General features: G+C 32.4%; 2 protein-coding genes across 3 annotated transcripts; both read left to right on the forward strand.

Annotated features, from left to right (window-relative positions):
• The first annotated feature begins 2,405 nt into the window (after positions 1-2,405).
• On the forward strand, positions 2,406-6,268 carry LOC128132129 (uncharacterized). Of its 2 annotated transcripts, XM_052768184.1 has the most exons (5): positions 2,406-2,649; positions 2,727-2,788; positions 3,027-3,090; positions 5,732-5,792; positions 5,972-6,268. In XM_052768184.1, the coding sequence occupies exons 2-5, from the start codon at positions 2,746-2,748 to the stop codon at positions 6,119-6,121; spliced, it is 318 nt and encodes a 105-aa protein (XP_052624144.1). In that variant the 5' UTR covers positions 2,406-2,649; positions 2,727-2,745; the 3' UTR covers positions 6,122-6,268. The 2 variants fall into 2 exon arrangements, with proteins under 2 accessions (XP_052624144.1, XP_052624143.1); XM_052768183.1 differs by having other exon boundaries at positions 2,406-2,788.
• Positions 6,269-12,725: 6,457 nt separating this feature from the next.
• On the forward strand, positions 12,726-14,258 carry LOC111903246 (transcription factor bHLH36). The gene is made up of 3 exons (XM_023899025.3): positions 12,726-13,248; positions 13,430-13,783; positions 13,926-14,258. The coding sequence occupies exons 1-3, from the start codon at positions 12,901-12,903 to the stop codon at positions 13,995-13,997; spliced, it is 774 nt and encodes a 257-aa protein (XP_023754793.1). The 5' UTR covers positions 12,726-12,900; the 3' UTR covers positions 13,998-14,258.
• Positions 14,259-18,565: the final 4,307 nt, after the last annotated feature.

The raw sequence follows: 18,565 nt of genomic DNA on the forward strand, positions 1-18,565 counted from the left end.
GAATGGTTAGAGATACCGTTAAAAGTTTGAACAAATAGTTCTTGCCTCATCTAAAATCTCTGTCTAAACATTTGGGGTGGGAAAATAGGATGCACATCCAAATAGTTTTTCCAAAGATGTTCATGTCCTTCTTCACGATTTCAATCTATATATCTTCAACTTTATCCAGGACATCTTGAACTTTCAGCATCTGACTGTTCTGCTTCCAAGCATTTTAGCACCTTATATAGTTGAAATGTAGAGTTACTTGTGAGTTGGTTGATTATTAATTTAGAAGCAGAATCATTTGAGGATGATGATGACAACGTATGAAAAAGAAATTAAGAAATAGTTTGAATTGGTAGGTATGAAATAATAAAATAGGTTGTATTTAGAGATGCACACAAAAACCGGATTGACCAATAGGATCCGATCTGATCCGGAAACCGGATTTGGTCAAAACCATTTTGACCGAACCGGTTCGGATTAAACCGGTGACCGGACTGAAACCGGTTTGAAGTTTCAAACGCAATATCGGATCGACCCTGGTTCGTAAACCGGATCCAAAAGCGGTTTGAAAACGGATTTTTTCTGATCGTTAAAAAACGGGCATTTTTGAAAAAATTAATTTTTTTTCTAACCATTAGTAAGCTCCAAAAAACGGTTAGTTTGACTATTTCTTGACTTTTATGACCTTCTAAACACATATAAATAGATGGAATTTGCTACTTTTCAATGTTACACAAAATTCTACTACATTTAGACTTCCAGTTTCATAATACTCCACAAAAATGAGCTCGAGAAATTCTACAGCGGGTCAAGATTCGGATGCTACGGGGGCGAAAATCATACTAATCACTCGGAATAAAGAAGTGTGGGAACATTATGGTTTGTGTTTGTTGTCGAACTGGAATGAAAAACGAGATCCAAGAAGTGCGGGATGCTTTTGGGAAAAGATAACAATAGTACGTTGAGTCATGCAACAAAAACTTATCCGTTTGTAAAGGGTCAAGGCGATCTAGATCAACCAAATATTACTCCCGACGGGGCAATCTTTATTTACAACAATGATGACATTCGTGAAAGCTTTTACAAGTTTGTGATTCCAGACGGCTTGACTCTCAACCACTTTGACAACTCACGATTAACAAGGATTTTGCGGGAAAAAATGTGACCACAATACCGGCAAGTAAGTCGCACTTTTCTTAGACGTTATGTTTTAAAGTATTTAGATATAGCAAAAAAAGATATGCAACTGAGATTTTTAAATATAAAAATTGGTTTGCTTTAACTTGTGATGTTTGGTCCTCCACCGGAAGTTGTCCCAAAACACTATAAGAAAAAAGGCCTTTTACGACGCGCAAAACACGACGCTCTTTGATTTATGTTACGCATTAGAGAGCGACATTAAAAAAGTGTCATCTCTTCAAAAATTTTAAGGATTTAGGTCGCGCATTACTGAGTGCCCTTAAATTAGTGTCTGGTGTAAAAATATTAAAAACACGGAGGGCACCTATAATAAAAAGAGCGTCCTCTACAAATGTCGCTTTATAATTTTAATAAACGCGCCTCCTTGATAGGTAAGGGGGGAAACTAAATCCCCCAAAATTTTGAACACCCGCTTCCTCTTCCTCTCTGCTCTCTACCCGCCAAAATCGACTTCATTCTCTCCCTTCTTTCTCTCTGCAAACCCCTTCCTCTCCGATCGACTTTCACTTCCTTCTATGTGCAAACCCTAATCAAACATAACACATTTGAAATAGTAATGGTGTTGTGACTCCTCAGGCTAGAACATCGGCGACTACACACCTATCAAATAATATCTCTCATACTCGTCATAGAAGAATGACATATATCACCATTGGTACATAAGATTAGATATCAACTCCTCAGGCTCACCGTTCCACCTCTTCCCCACTCTAATACATTTACTAAGACTCCTCAGGTTTACAAGCCCAAGGTTTGATTGCACTAAGGTATGAAAAGGACGCTTCTACCCTGCCCTATTTCTTCAGTCATTCAACAAATAAGGGGGCACGCAATTTCTCATTCATATCTCGACTTCATCTTCTCAATCAAGAAAAAGGATTATGATTTTTCCCTAAATGTGCGATTTCATCTAGTATTGTCAATTTCTACTTTATGCCTCTGATTTTTTCCTGTATCTACTTCTCATCTCTGTAAACAACTTTATTTCACGTTTCAGCTTATAGCTATTGGCTTAGAACTAGCTGCTGTTTGGGAAGCTATCTATCAACCACATGTAACAGGTATCCAATTATTAATATATACAACTAGGTTACAAAAATAACTTCTTAAAATCAAGAACCAACTATTTAAACTAACGTTATATAGTCTCTTATATGTGATGTAAATAAGCTATTGAGGTAGTTTTTGATCAATTTTAATTCTTTTTTTTTCTAGCTATTGAGCCAATTCAAGATTACAAAGAGAGATGGGGTTTGTCATTTTGTTTTCAGTTTTAGTCTTAAGTTCGTATTCCTACCCTTATATGTTAACTTATTTGCTGAATTATATGTTTTGAAAAGAAGAATGGAGTTGTATGCTCTCAAAGTGGTGATAATTCCAATAAATAGATCAAAAAAGAAAGGGGAGGAGCTATGCACTCCAACTGTTTGACGAAATGCTTGAAAGAGCCATCTCACCTAAGTCAGACCTTATAACATCACCTGACGTACACATGACTGTGAATTTATGGCCCTCACTAGAAATTTACTCTTTTGCAGTTTTTTACCTGCCTAGCTAATGAATATGAAAGAAGGCATATGTCAGCTTCCTCTATTGCAAGGTAATTTAATTCCATATCTATTGAGGTAGTTTTTGATCATTATGAAAGAAAGTAACAAATTCATTTTCAATCTATTCATTAAAGTGTAAATAAGCTTACTAAGATAAAAAATGATAAAAAATTAATGCTAATGTTTCCTCACCACAGGTCAACTCTATTTTATAAATTTTAACTTATAAGTCAAACTTTCCATTTATGTGATTGTACACTCACTTTTCACTTTCTATTCCTCTATCAGACATTAAAGTGCTTGGGTCAATTTGTTCAGAACTTTCAAAGCCTAACAAAAAGTCAGTTCATGGGTAAGTTTGTCTTTTTTTTCATTGTCCCCCTTTTCCAAATCAGCTCTGTTATTGTTCATAAAGCTTAAAAAGACTGCTTTTTCCCAGAGGTTTTGGTTCCATTATGGCAAACATTCTTCTAAAAAAAACTGAATTTTTTAACACATGATCATGAGACAAGTATCTTTTTAACACATGATTTTATATAATAATAATACTAGAAACCAGGCCATCCAGCAGGTCGTGAAGCTGAATTACTTTCTTTGTTTTTGAACTCCTCCCCATAACTAGAACGCCCGGAATTAGTGGTGATGATAGGGATATTAGGTGTTGTGTTTACCTGAGAGTGAGAACTAGCAGAGGCAGGAACCGTTGTGAAGCTTTCTTCTCCAAAACCCCATCTGGTGGTGCGGCCTTCAGCTGCTTGCTTGTTCTGGTGCCCATTGTTTCTTATAATCTTATTCTAATAGATTTGGAGTTTTTTGTGGGATTCTCCTCAGGAAATGCCTGCCATGAATTTTGTTCAGGGGAATCTTTATCAAATAATCCCTTTTCAACCTCCCAAACTCTTCCATCTTTCACTTTCTGCTATTAAAACTAAACAAACAAATTAATACCATTCTTTTTGCCTATAAGAAACCAACTGAATTGAAGAGGAGTAACCTAATGTTAACGGTACAAACATGAAAAAGAAACAGCCCCATAAAGTTATGTAGATTAAGTGTTTTACCCATTAACTCTATTAAGTAAAAAAGAAGCACGTTAGTGTCTCTTTATGCAAGCTTAACCTTAAAGCTTAACCTTATCTTAAACTTAAAGCTTCTTACTGCTCCTAAGTTAATTTACATTTATGCCCTTTGTTTTCTTTTTCATTACATACAACAATGAAGTAACTGATGTCTGTTTCTTTCTACTCATACATATGTCTAGTTCACCATAAAACTCCTTCATTGTAGCAATATCTTTTTTCCTTTCCTCTTCAAGTGCTTCTTTCTCCTCCTGAAGTTCAGTTACTTTCTTCAACATATCTTGTCCTCGTTTATTCTCTTTAAGTATTTGCTTACGAAGAGACTCCAACTCCAAATCTGACATTTCCACTTGCGTTCCCAACCTTGAAAAATTACTTTTCAAAACTTCAATTTCATTTCTTGATGCTTCAGCACAAAGTCTATGATCCTCATTGTTTTGAATTTGATTGTTGTTGTTGTGCTCTGGGATTTTTATTAAATCAGCCATACTTCTATCTGAAAGTGAACCCATTGACCAATATGTGTTTGATCTTTGTTTTTGATGAGGTTTTGAGTTCCTTGAAACAGTTGTATTTTGATTAACATTAAAAAGCAATCTATAAGAAAAATCCAAAACGGGTGGCTATGATTCTGTTTTCCATCAGATCTATAGTCATATTGTAAAAATCATACCTTGAGCTATAGAACTCAAACGGACCCCAAACCAGTTCCCAAAGTTCACAAATTGAGTTGGCTAACTTTCTTAAGCAGCCCAACTTCACTGGTAAGGACGTTATCTATGTGCAAGAATGGAATGTTTGCTGTTAGGTCTGATCCGGGTCTGTTCTGATATGTCATTTTGTTTTCATCATTTATAAGGCTTGGAAAAGGATCTAGAGTGATTCCAAGTTTCTATATGTTCCTGATATTATGAATTTAAGATCTGGAGCAGATGGGGTGTTATTTCCAATTATAAATTGGTTAGAATTGATCCAGACTCCAGATCAGTGGGCAGTCACCAGCTTTTACTAGTGTTGTGATTGTCCACAATGTGAATTTTATATCCGGAGCTTGGGAAATGCTTTTCATTCAATTCCAACTCTGAGACTTTCATTTGTATGTCCTTTACTTCTCTGAATTTTGGTTTGGACGAATTCTACTCACAAGTTGGGTAGAATTGGCCAACCTCACTTGACTGTCTTGTTGGAGATAGAAGTGATACACCTTTTTGTAAAATTCATATTTAATTCATCCTTTGGAGTTAGAAGGAGTTCTTTATAGTTCTGGAATCCTGAACAATCATAGTTTTCTATAAAATTTAGTTAAAGCTATGTTTCTATTTTAGATTTTGGAGTAAATCCGTTTTGAACAGCAGGTCTGTTTTAGAGACCTTGCTGTGATTACTCTTTTCTCAACTCATAGCTTCATTACTTCTCCTTTCTAACCTTTAGTCCTTCTAAGATGGGTTTTAAAAGTTTAAAATTTTTGCAAGTGTGCTATTGAAAATGAATAGCTGTACAGCTCTTTGTTGTATCTCAGTATTTATTATAAACTCACTTGCTGAATATTGCCCAGATCTGGTTTTGTAATTCGGGATCTGGTGGTTGAGAGTGCATCAAAATCTTTGCGTATGTTGAGAGAAGAATGGATATTGTTGGAGTCCTGTAGAAACAAAAAAAAAATAGATGATGATCACAAAAGAAAACATAGATGTATAGAAATAGAAATACTCACGATACAGTAGGAAGCTTCTCATGTATAATGACAAAAATGTCCTTTGGGCTACACCCAGGTCGTCTGGCCAAAAGATGGCTGTATTCTCCAAGCAGATAAGCACTAACCTGCATAATGACATCAGCATACAGTTGTCTATATTTGTGTAGGAAATATAAGATATAATCTACATACCTTCACCATTGTCTCATGTATTGCAGGCTTATCAAGATATTCTCTAGCTTTGAGAGCTGCATAAGGCTAATGATTAAAAAAAGAAAAGTGAGTCAGTAGTAAGTCCTATGAACTTTAATAATGCAGATACCAATCTACATTCTACAATACCAAATTAATTAGAATATTCATGAATCATAATGGAGATTCTAAAGATCATCATCCAAATGCACCAAAATTTAGAGTAAGATCGAACCACTATTAATGAAGGTATTCTACTGGGCTAGGATGCTTGTTGTTTGGATATGGAGCCATGGAAGAACTTGGACCCTTCCGTGTTAACAGTGATGGAAAAACACTCTACCCCAACCACTATGCATGGAACAATGGTAACAAAAATTCCTTTAATTACTATGTCTCATTCACATCACTTATAATCTTAGTCCCTGTCTTGCTGGTGCATGCCTAACCCTATAAAACCTTTGCTTTTGAGGTACTAACTGTTTTCTCCTGGAATTTTTTTTGCCTGAGATTTTTTGCTGCCAGCTATCCCTTCGGGACCACTCTTATGTATTATGTTAAAAGCACCAATTCAGAAATTTGTTGATTATGTAAGTCAGCTTTCCTCTTCCTTTTTGCTTTTTATTATTTATGCACCCTTATGCCACAAATCTCTTTATTTATCATACTAAATATGCAACCATCCATTATTTTACTCCTAACTTGTTGTATAATTCATTCATGTCAGCTGCATATATGTTGCATAAAATAAATTGGTAAAAGTAGACATGTGAATTATGCATCTGTTATCTCAAATCTTACATTTATTTTTATTTATGTTATTGTTTTTTCCAGCTTTTAGGTGTTGGTGTCAAGCTTGTTGGCAATACAGTGTGGAGTACCCTCTTTCATCAATTCTTAATAGTGATGTCACGTGAGAAATCATTTTTCTTTTTGTTAAACAAGTCTTTATTATCATGTATTAGGTCATACCATGGGTAAAAACAGCCTTGCCCCTGGTTCCGGGGTTGTCACAAAATACTTGACTTTTTAACTTTGTTTGTGGTTTCATTTAGTAATAATCCTTCTGAGGGGGTGTTTGTTGGGCTGCTTCTTTCAATGTCATTAACAACAGTGGTAAGTAAAATCTTACTACTATGAACCTCTTTTGCTTAAACCTACCTTATTGACCTGTAGCTGATTAAACATTAAATTAATTATGCAGGTTTTGAAGTTTTTGATGGAAAAGAATAGTGTTAATGCTCTTCATAGAAAAGTATGTTGGTATTTTAGGAAATTTGGCTAATAATTTAGTTAATTATATAAAAAATGTTGAAATCTTACATTTGTCTACTATTGGAATGATTATTTGTAGTATTACATTTGTCTACTATTCGAATGATTATTTGTATAACATTAACTTTTGTGCAATGCATTGTATTATTTGTATATGGTATTTTATTTTCCATTATGTGACATAAAATGCAAATTTAATATGAAAATAAGTAAATCCATAAATAATTTTTTTTTAATTTAAAAGTACGATACGCAAAAATGTGTGTCATCTTCATTTATGACATGGCCTTTCTTGACAGGGGCTTTCTTGATACGCATTGCGTGTCATTAACACGCGCGTCGTAAGGTTACGACACGCGAATGCGTGTCGTCTTCCTTTATGACAGGGCCTTCCTTGATACGCATTGCGTGTCGTAACCGCGCGTCATAAATGCGTGTCGTAAATGCGCGTCGTAAATGCGCGTCGTCTATCTTTATGACATGGCCTTCCTTGACACGCATTTGCGCGTCCTCTGAGCCATTTACGACGCGCAATGAGCGTCGTAAAAGGCCTTTTTTCTTGTAGTGAAAGCTAACTTGTCGTCATAGCACATTGGATAGACCCCTCTACTTGGGTAATGAACAAACGAGTTATTGTTTTTGAACTTTTTGCGTATCCTCACACAAGGACACGATTATTTGCAATTTTAGTAAGCGTTATAGAGACTTATAATTTAAGCGACAAAATCTTCTCTATTTCGTTTGACAATGCAAGTAACAATACCGCCGCCGCAAAAAGATTAATTGCAAAATATCCACCTATTTTGGATGGCTCATTTTTCATACTCGATGTGTTTGTCACATTATTAATCTAGCGGTACAAGATGGTTTAAAAATGATAAATTTCAACAATTGAAAAATTCAAAAATGTGTTAACTTGAGTTTTTGGAAAAAATAAAGCTACAATGGAAAAATATCGAAAGTTTGTCATTTTCATTAACGTAACTCCATATAGTCCTCATTGGGATGTTGACCCTAGATGGAGTTCGACATGCATAATGTTTGAAAATTTGACACGTCAAAGAATCACTTTGCAATTATTTTACGACACAATTTCAAAAGGAAAAAACCCGGTTTCGGATTTTGATTGAGATTTGATATAAAAGAGTTTGTGGAAATGTTAAAAGTTTTTAAACAATCAACCACTTGTTTATCGGGTGTGTGTTATCTTACAAGTCAATTATTATTAAATGAATTATGGTTGATGTACATGCAATTGGAGCATTTTGAACAAAGAAGTGAAATATTTGTTTTGGTTACGAGACCAATGAGACAAAAATTAGTCAAATATTTCAAATAAATGCCACCATTTTTTACTTGCGCCGCGACATTAAACCCATGTATCAATGTTACAGGTGTAGAGGCTTTGATTACCAAAATTTCCATCTCTTTAAATTTGCATAAAGACGACTCAAACTACATACGTAACCAAATACACAATTTTAATAATACTTTTACTAATTTGTTTGACATTTACACTACAGAATATGACAATATGTCAAACACTTTTGCAAGTGTAACCGAATCTACTAGTGGTGCATCGGGTAGTAGTGGGGGTCGAACGGATTTTCATATCGACCTCTATAACTTCCTTTTGGAGGAACAAAACAAACGAGGACGCATATTAACCCCTAGTAGCGAACTTGGAATTTATATGGGGTCAAACTTTTAAAATTTATGAGTGCACCATAATTTAAAATTTTGGATCTTTTGGCTTGGTGGAGAGAAAATGAAGCACAATTTCCCATTCTCTCTGTCATGACCTGCAATTTACTAACCGTCCAAGCTTCCACAGTAGCTTCGGAATCCGTTTTTTCTTTTAGTTGTAGAGTTTTATCAAAGTTGAGGACGAATCTTACCCCGGTTGCAATGGAGGTTTACGTTTGCTTGAATGACTACTTGGATTGGGTGGAACGTATACAACACTTGACATCACTAGAAGGCCCACTAGCACAAAATATTGAACTAGAGTTAATGGATGAAAAATATGCACAAGGCTTATCAACGCCTCCGGAAGTAAATGAAGACGATGACAATGAAGACGAAGACGAAGATGAAGAATGTGGTATTGATGAGACCCCTAACCATTTGTGTGGCGGTTGAAGATCATTTTAGTGAAGGTGACACGAAGTGGAAGACCATAAAAACTCTTTCTATTTGGCAAAATGTTATAACGCCACATTATTATTATTATTATTATTATTATTATTATTATTATTATTATTATTATTAGTTAACTAGTTTCTAGACGTTTGATGTATGTTTTAACTATTTTAATGAACCTATGTTGCATTTTGTATTATATATGAGGTCCTAAAAATGTTTTTTTTTTAATTTGTAAATTCTGGATCGGATTAAACCGATTCATATTCGGGTAAGTGAAAACCGGTCGGATTGGATCTTTGATGAAACCGGATTCTGATTGACGTTATCGAACCGGATCGGATCAGATCGGATTCGGAGTTTGTGCATCTCTAGTTGTATTCTTTTATAGCAAACACATATTTTCTAAATGAAATTCAAATTATATCTAAATGAAATCCAAATTAAAGTAAAATGAAATCCAAATTATATTCAAATGAAGTTGAAATTAAAGTAAAATGATATCCGAATTAAATTCGAATGAAATTGAATTTAAAATGAAATGAAATCCAAATTAAAGTCAAATGAAATTGAAATTAGAGTCATATGAAATTCAAATTAAAGTCAAATGAAATTCAAATTAAAGGCAAATGCATACAAAATTTTCAACTCTATAAATAAAGATGACCTATTATATTATCATTCACACATACCAACCATTTGATACGTTGAATCATGAATCCAAATTACTATACACACTTGTTATCTTCGTACAATGCCGAAAGTCCGAACAATCATCCACAACATCCATACCCAAATCCAAACAATCATCTATAATTTCCATACCAAATCCAAACAATCATCCACAACATTTATACCTGATATCCCCACACCATCCCTACCAAAATCCATACCCGGAATCTACCAAGATAGATCCTTCCCATATTCCATAAAACGAGCCAACACTAACAAAAACTCCCACTAACAATGACAACAAAAATAATAATAAATAAAAACTACTGGAGCAAAGAAAAAGAAATATTGTTGGAAAAAGATTGGCTACAAATTCCAGATGACAACATTACTAGAAAGAATTCTCGCAATGAATTAGTGTGTATTACAAAATAAACAACACGTTGAATGTTGCAAGACCTCAAGCCAACCTCAAAACTCATTGGCTTTACATGAAACCACCTGCAGTTGCATTCTTCAAATATATATAGTGAAAGGTCAGCACCTCAGTGGATGGTCTGAGGATGATCTCAAAAGTGGTGCCAATTTTAGGCACAAAAAATTTGGAATATCCTTAAAAATGAACCCAAATGAAAAGATTCAAGAAGTGCATCTAGGGCGTCTATGTCTTCATCAAATACAAAATCTTTCATTAACTTGGATAATGATCAAGTTACAACTCGTCCAATTAGTAGGAATGCATCAAAAGGAAAAGTTATTTGAAGAAACCGTTGTGACAATGAAATACTTGAAAAACATATAGAAGAAAGTAAAAAGAGTTTCGAACGCTATCCAAACTCTTTTGATATGAAGAATGCACCAAAATAAAAAAAGATGAACGAAAAGGTAAAGAAAGAAGATTTTTCAATCATTTTCATGGATCCTAGTATCATGTCGGAAGATGGACGTGAAATTTGAAGAAGCCGTTGTGACGAGATTAAAATAAAATACAATATGTAGTAAAATTTGTATTTTAGATATTGTAGTTATTATTTAATGTATTATTCATAACTTTTAATTTTTAAATTGTAATCATTAATCAATATTTAGTAATTGTAACTTTGAATTTTTAATTAATGTAATATTCTAGTTTTATTTATTAATATTATTTATAAAAAAAATATAATAAAATGTTGATGTACCATTAAAGTCTTAAGAGTTTAATGGAGTGTAGAGATTAATATGTAAAATGGTATAGTTAGTAGAATACTGATGTGACAATACATTGAACAATTAAAAGTTTAATGCATTGGAGATCGCCTAAAAGTAAATATTAGTTGGCTGTTTTTCTATATTAGAAGTGACGGCAACTGCTTATCGCACTGAAGAAGTATTAATTAAATTCCTCTCCTGCAAATATTCGTCGGGTATTTTTCCATCTTATTATTATCATTATGTTTGTTTTTCATATTATAGAATGACTCTATTTGCGAATTTTTAAATAGTTGTTAGCAGAAATAATCTCTCAACACTGACAAAATCACATGTAAAATAATTATCAAGTATCATCTTTTGCTTTAAATGGAGAAGTCTAGTAGCATCATTTACCTCTAATATAAAAATAATGTGTTAAAATTCTAGAAACGAGAAGTCTAGTTGCATCATCTATTCATATTGGTCATCTAATTTCCTTGAAATCCATAATTATAACATTCAAGATTTAACTCTCCTAGCCAATGTGTTAAACTTTTAATACAATAAGATAGTTTTCAAATGCATCTATTATAATTAATATATAGATATATAATCATTAACTTTAACATATAATTGAATAGCATATGGAATAGCTAACATTTTTTCAATAGTATTTTTTATAAATTTTAACTAATTTATCATTGTTTATTAAAAAAAATTATTAAACCCCCTTAGTTAATTAGTTATTTTCAAACACACGTCATATTATAAATAATTGAAAATATTATAATATATTGTTTTAAAAGAAATATATTATAATACATCTTTCGAAAAAAATTAGTAAGGAAAATTTTTAATACATCATAATTATATAAAAAAAACTTGAAAATATTATATAATCATTATAAATTTATATATATCATCAATGAAATGTCGTTAAGTATTTAATACAAATAACTAATTAGCAAATAAATAAATAAATATTTAAAACTAAAATATAAGTAAAAGGTTAAAAATAAATATGATTATAAAGGGTGAGGGTTAGATATGCAAAACATTAAAAAAATATATATAGATAACTCAATATATATTAAATAGTAAGCATATATATTCAATAAAAAAAGCAATTAAGAATCACAAGAAGCTTCGGAAATATAAGAATCGATATTTTTTATATTAAACTGTGAAAAATTGGATCACGGTTTATGTATTAAACTTCAAATATTATAAAAATGTATAAGTTACAATATGCATAGTTTAATACATTAACCAAGTTAGATTCCAGCTTTCAGCTATAAAGTATTGTTTCTAGCATCCGACTATTGGTTAGTTTTGTAAAACACTCCTAATTGTTATCCCAATTTTTACATCAAAGGATACATGATCTTTTATTTGTTGTCATCAAATAATACATCAATATTTTACTAATTAAGTAGCTAATAATTTTATTTGGATAATGATATACCAAGAATCAAATCCAGTTATTGCAAATAATATAAAACCTAGCTAACAACCAACTTATGATCAATGCAGATATGGAGGGGGTGAAATGATGCTTCCATGGATGTTGGTCCACTGCTCAGTGTGAATACAGATAGATGGGGTTTCAATATGTTCACAATAACTACAGTTTTTAAACTTAATTAAATAATGAAAAGCATTAAATAATGTCCTTTCAAAAGAAAAAAAAAAGGAAAAAGATATTTGGCTGGTGGTACTCAAGAATTTTAAAATATTTACACAAAAATACTACTTAATAAATAATAGGAAAGATATTAAGAAATCTTGATAACCTGATCATCGTCCCTACCGTTGAAGATCTCATAACCAGACGTATCTCTGGAATCACTTCTAAACGTGTATTCTATACACATATCCACCAAATACATCGTCAATCAAATCTTTGTGGGCTTAAAGATCAGCTTCGTATATTATGTTCTCTTTCCAGCAAAGTGATGAGTTGGTATTTCATGAGATTCCTTGTTCGATTTCCTTCCAACAACCGGCAACAAATCAGCAAGATCTTATAGTGGAGCTTCATGATCATGTTAACATGGAGGGCAATTCAAACATATCAGTAGGCAAGGCAAGAAAACGGCAAGGAGACCAATCTCCTTCGTCTAAACCTAATTCAGTTACTACTGATGGTGGGGGAGGAGATTGTAAAGATGAACATACACAGAGAAAACTGGTTCATAGAGAGATTGAAAGGCAGCGCAGGCAAGATATGGCGAAGCTTTATGCTTCACTTAGAGGTCTACTTCCCCTCGAATTCGTCAAGGTGAGCTACGACTTTAATTAGTTTCTCTTTAGGTTTAATTACTTCCCAAAATACTGCATATACGTATGATTTTATACTATAATTTTTTATAAATCATTCCGGAAAAATTGGAAAGAGGGGTACGAGTCACTTCATAGACTATCGAAGACCTAAATTATTTATTTTTGGATTTGGTGTTTAGGGAAAACGATCTACATCTGATCACATGCATCAAGCAGTGAACTACATAAAACACATGCAGGAAAGCATTAAAGCTCTAAGTATCAAGAGAGATCGGCTCAAGAAAGACGTGGAGACAAGTGTTCCTGGTCCTATGATGAATAGTAATGAAAAAAATATAACGCATCCATTCCGAAATACAGTCTCCATCAGTTCTTGTAAAGGGGGAGTACAGATTTTGATCAACAGTGGTTCAACAGAAGGTGGTGTCCCTCTTTCAGCAGTACTTAAAGCGATTACCGAAGAAGGTCTTAATATCATAACGTGCACTTCTACTAAAGTAAACGAACGGTTACTTCTCTCTATCCAATCTGAGGTAAATATGAGTTCGTTTAGAACATATATATTGCCTAATATTATATTAATTTGTAATTTCAGCCATACATTAAATGCTAGCTATAATTAATTAGTTAGAAGAACATATCAAATCTAGTTCATTCGGCAGATAATTCTTGCAGGCTAATGATCAAGTATTGATGGATCTCTCCATGTTGCAACAAAGACTAACGGCCGTAGTCAATGACTATTGAATTTCATGAGAACTGCTAGAACTAATTAATGAAGGTAAGTTTGCTTGGATAAGTTCTTAGAGAAAATATTTGCCATCTTTCCATTTGTTTTCCCCGTTCAAACAAAAAATCTTTATCACTCCTCGATCAGAGCTTGTTTGATCAACATAAATGTAGGTTGTGCTTTCATATAGTTTTGTAATATATATGTGTGTGTAAGTGATACCAATTGTCACATTGTCACATTGTTGTTATACCAATATATGATCTATTTGCATTAAATGAATGTTTAATTTTTGTGTGGAGTTCAGAATTAGTACAATACATGTATTGGTTATGCTTAATAGGATTTGAATCCTTGATTTTGTTGATATAACTTGATCAAGAAACCAAAGATAGCGTATTGCTTATGCTTAGTGGTATCATGTTGTTGCAAAGGTGTCCCCAACTACTTGGGACACATATATGCTTTAGGAGTACGTTATGAAGTGTGTGAGTTAGCTGTTCCAAAAAGATCTAATTTAGAATGTGCAAAATAAATATGAGCTAGTGCAAGGGTTCTTTTAACCCGCCCAATGGGAGCTCCATTGTACATTAATGGGAAGTGGAATTAATCCTAAAAGTGAGATATAAGGTTCAAGATCAGGTACGATCCCTTGACTTTTGGTATTCTGCGATTATCACTCACATGATGATCTTGAAGCGGATTCGGTACAATTTACCTTTTTAGTCAATGCAAGATCCGTGTGATTAGGCTTTAGAAATTAAACCTCATAAGTAGGATGGTATCATCTTGCAAACAACCGAAATTCAAATGTCAAGGTCAGTGTTGTGGTTTAATTATCTTCGAGGAATGCACAGACATATATAGACTAGTATTTTAAGGTTTCAATAGCTTTGCATCAAATTTTTCCAAAGTAAAATAGTACAAATAAAAAGATAAAGATGTCAATAGAACAATACTTTTCTTGTGTACGTTCACTCATAAATTCTAAAATGGTGATTACTTGATGTTTGTGCATGGCAATTTATGCTAGCATACTTATATATATCTAGTTGTGTTAGCATACTTATATCAACCTATAACAAATTATGTATAATTTACTTTTTCACAAATTCAATCTATAATAAATATTTAGAGTTTATTTTTTTTTTAACAGAAAACAATAAAAATTCAATCGATAAAAGTATCTTAAAAACCAAATAGACTTTCTGTATAAAAAAATAAGATGTTTTTTTTTATTCTTTTTATATTTTTTTATATATAATAGACTATTATTATCATAGTTACTTTATATATATATATATATATATATATATATATATATATATATATATATATAGGAAAAGTGAATATACTCTTTAAGATATATAAGCTTAGGTACCCAAACTCATCATACTACGTTGTTTTGTATCATATATATACATTGTAATTGTCTAATGTTCTTATAATTCAACTTCTAACTTGATTTCATTCAAAGATTTTTATAAATTTCATATTTATTTTCCTTTTACATAATTTTCATTTTCAACTATAATATATATAGTGTAACTGATGTTCGTCAAAAAGATGTGATGTAAATGGAAGATAATAATGAAATTTTGAAAATCTTGAAAGTAAATCAAGTTAAGGATTGAAGTTGAAGAACATTATAATAAATATATCAAACAAAATGACGTATTATGGTGAGTTCGGGTACCTAAGCTTATATACCCTTAAGGGTATATTCACTTTTCCTTATATATATATATATATATATATATATATATATATATATATATATATATATATATATATATATATATATATATATATATATATATATATATATATATATATATACTTTTGTAGTAGGTATATATATACATGCATGCATGTTTCCCTTTTTCTTTTAGCGTTACTGCAAGCACACATTATTCTCTCAACGAAATCTGCAAAGCTTTTGCCTTTATCATCATAATGAACCTCGTTGTTTTTCATTAATTATCTCCAATCCTAACAGCTATCAAATGTGTTTGCTTGATCATGAGCTGCATTTGAACTACAGTCTACAAATCTTCCAATTGATTGATTTTCTACAGTGACCTATTAACTGCCAGCCATGGCTTCTTTTATGGTCTGTGTTGAGCAACCTTGAGCAATACAAAACCAGCTCTCTGACGGGGGGCAGAAACCTTGTCACCCAATTCTCTCAGTTGTTTTTCATTTTGGTAAACTACCGAATCTGCATGGTTCTTTGTGTATCTAACGCTTATCTTTGTTACTAGTCTTTTTATTTTTTTTTTCTTGCGGCTTCATTAATTATGGGAAAAGCCAAACTAAACTCTCAGAGAAGAACTAATAAGGATGTTCAAGGAGGTTGTTTCATTAATCTTTGAGCTTGTTGCTATCAAGTGGAAGGTTCAAATGAGAAAATTATGAAATTGAGAATGCAAGAAACAAATTTGGGCCACATTTTTTTTTCTGCAAAACTCTTTCCCGTATTAACGTGGAGGAACTTAATATTCATATGTTAATATAAAGATAAGTACATTCTCTCATATTACAAATCTGCCGCTTAAACGCTACAGTGTATCCGGACTCATATTCTTAAGTGATTATATATATATGAATAATCACTTAAGAATATGGATATACCCGCGCTGGTATGCGGGAGGATTTTGCGGCAAAAATAAATATATGACCCAGCGACGGTTGCTTTATTTGCGGTGGTGATGGTTTATATTCACGTATAAATAATAAGTTCCCTCGTCATGCCTGTATGCAGAAGGGTTTTGCGGAAAAAATAAATATGTAGCCTAGATTTGTTCTTACATTTTCAGTTTTATATATATATATATATATATATATATATATATATATATATATATATATATATATATATATATATATATATATATAATCATTCTCTTTCGCACACACCACACATAGTTATATATACACATTAATATAGCTTTTTTTGTATGAAAATGCATTGAGATTACTTAGATTCTGAGAAAGCTATCTATCCACCTCAACAAGACTGCACATATGAATTAGATTATGTAAAATCATGAGCAATAGATTTAATTAATTTGACTTGGTCAAACATATAAAGGTTCATACTTTTTTTTATGGAACACCAAGAATTTTATTGAAAGAAGCTAACTAAAGGCTAGAGTTACAAGACGTTCAAAAATTCGCGTAATGGGCAATTTGCGTTCTATTTTGCATTTTGATCTTGTTGAAAGCTTTAATATAGCTTCCCATCACTCACCAAATCTTGACTGTTCCACACCTTGTTGTTGAAGATTCAATCATTCATAAATTTCCAAATTAATAACCCACACAAGGGCCATATGCATGGTACCATCATGACAGCAACACTGATTTTAAGTGATAACAAGGACTCCATCGAGCTGGCAGAAGTTGGACTATTGTCTCACTGGCCACAAGTTGAGAATAAAATAGACTTCTTTAATCGTGGAACATTCCAAGAAAATGTGTGCATCGATCAATTTTTTCATCGCGAGTACTTGGCAACCTCCCCAACCTCGTTCTTCCATGCAAGGAGGTTTGTTTTGCTCGATCGGGGCGCCAATGCGATTCCATGTGGTCATGATCGGGATTTGTTCAAGAGTCTCATATATATATCGTCAATATATAATTCTCCTACATGAAGCCACCGTACGTGTACTTTCCATCCTTGCTAATCCAGTTCCAGCGGTTAACCTAAAAAAACAAAAAGGTTACTGACAGGTCTTAATTTTCCACTGAATGAGTGTAACCAGTTCCCCGGCTATCTGGCCCATGTATTGCAGCAATAGACTGAAAGTCACGACACGAGTTTTTTTAACGACATACTTTTATTAAAAAAAAAATAGCAATGAGGTAGTTAAATGAGCAAATACAAAAACATATTACAAGGAATAAATGAGTCTTGGGTTTTAACCTGGTTTTTGGGCTAGAATTATTGAGCAAATTTAATTTTTTATTTTATTTTAATAAGCTAAAAGTAACAAATAAATATATAACAAGTTAGAATAATGAGAATAATAAAAATGATCATAATATATAGTGGTTTAAATGGTAGTTAGAAAAGTTAAATGTTGATATTATAACATTTGGAGTTTCAAGGTTTAAAATGTCAATGAGGAAAATGTGTTTTACCGAAAGTCTGACTCAGTTAAATGACGGTTGGACCATTAAATATAATAATGAGAGTTGATTCGTACCCAACAATTTTTCTCCATACAAAACAATTGGTGTTTTAAAATGTTGTATTGTACAACTATATAATGTATGAATTATTGTGTATGACAAAAAATTGTTGTGTACGAATCACTTCTTTACAATAATACATAAGTATAATGAAAAAGGGAAGAACTATATGAGTTAACTTCAAAAGTTAAAAGCCACCGGTCGGTGAAATAGGGTTGTTATTGTCAAAGTATGGGATCTTGAGAATAGAAGTTGTAAATATGTGTTTAAGTTAATCACGTCTTCCTTATTTCTCCACATCAACGATTTGAGAAGCTTGGAGACGTTAGGACGATTTTGAAGAGAAATTCATGCTACTGTTTGATTCAAGCAAATATTTTTCAACTGG

Source organism: Lactuca sativa, chromosome 2 (genome assembly GCF_002870075.4).
Source record: "Lactuca sativa cultivar Salinas chromosome 2, Lsat_Salinas_v11, whole genome shotgun sequence".
Classification (NCBI taxonomy): domain Eukaryota; kingdom Viridiplantae; phylum Streptophyta; class Magnoliopsida; order Asterales; family Asteraceae; genus Lactuca; species Lactuca sativa.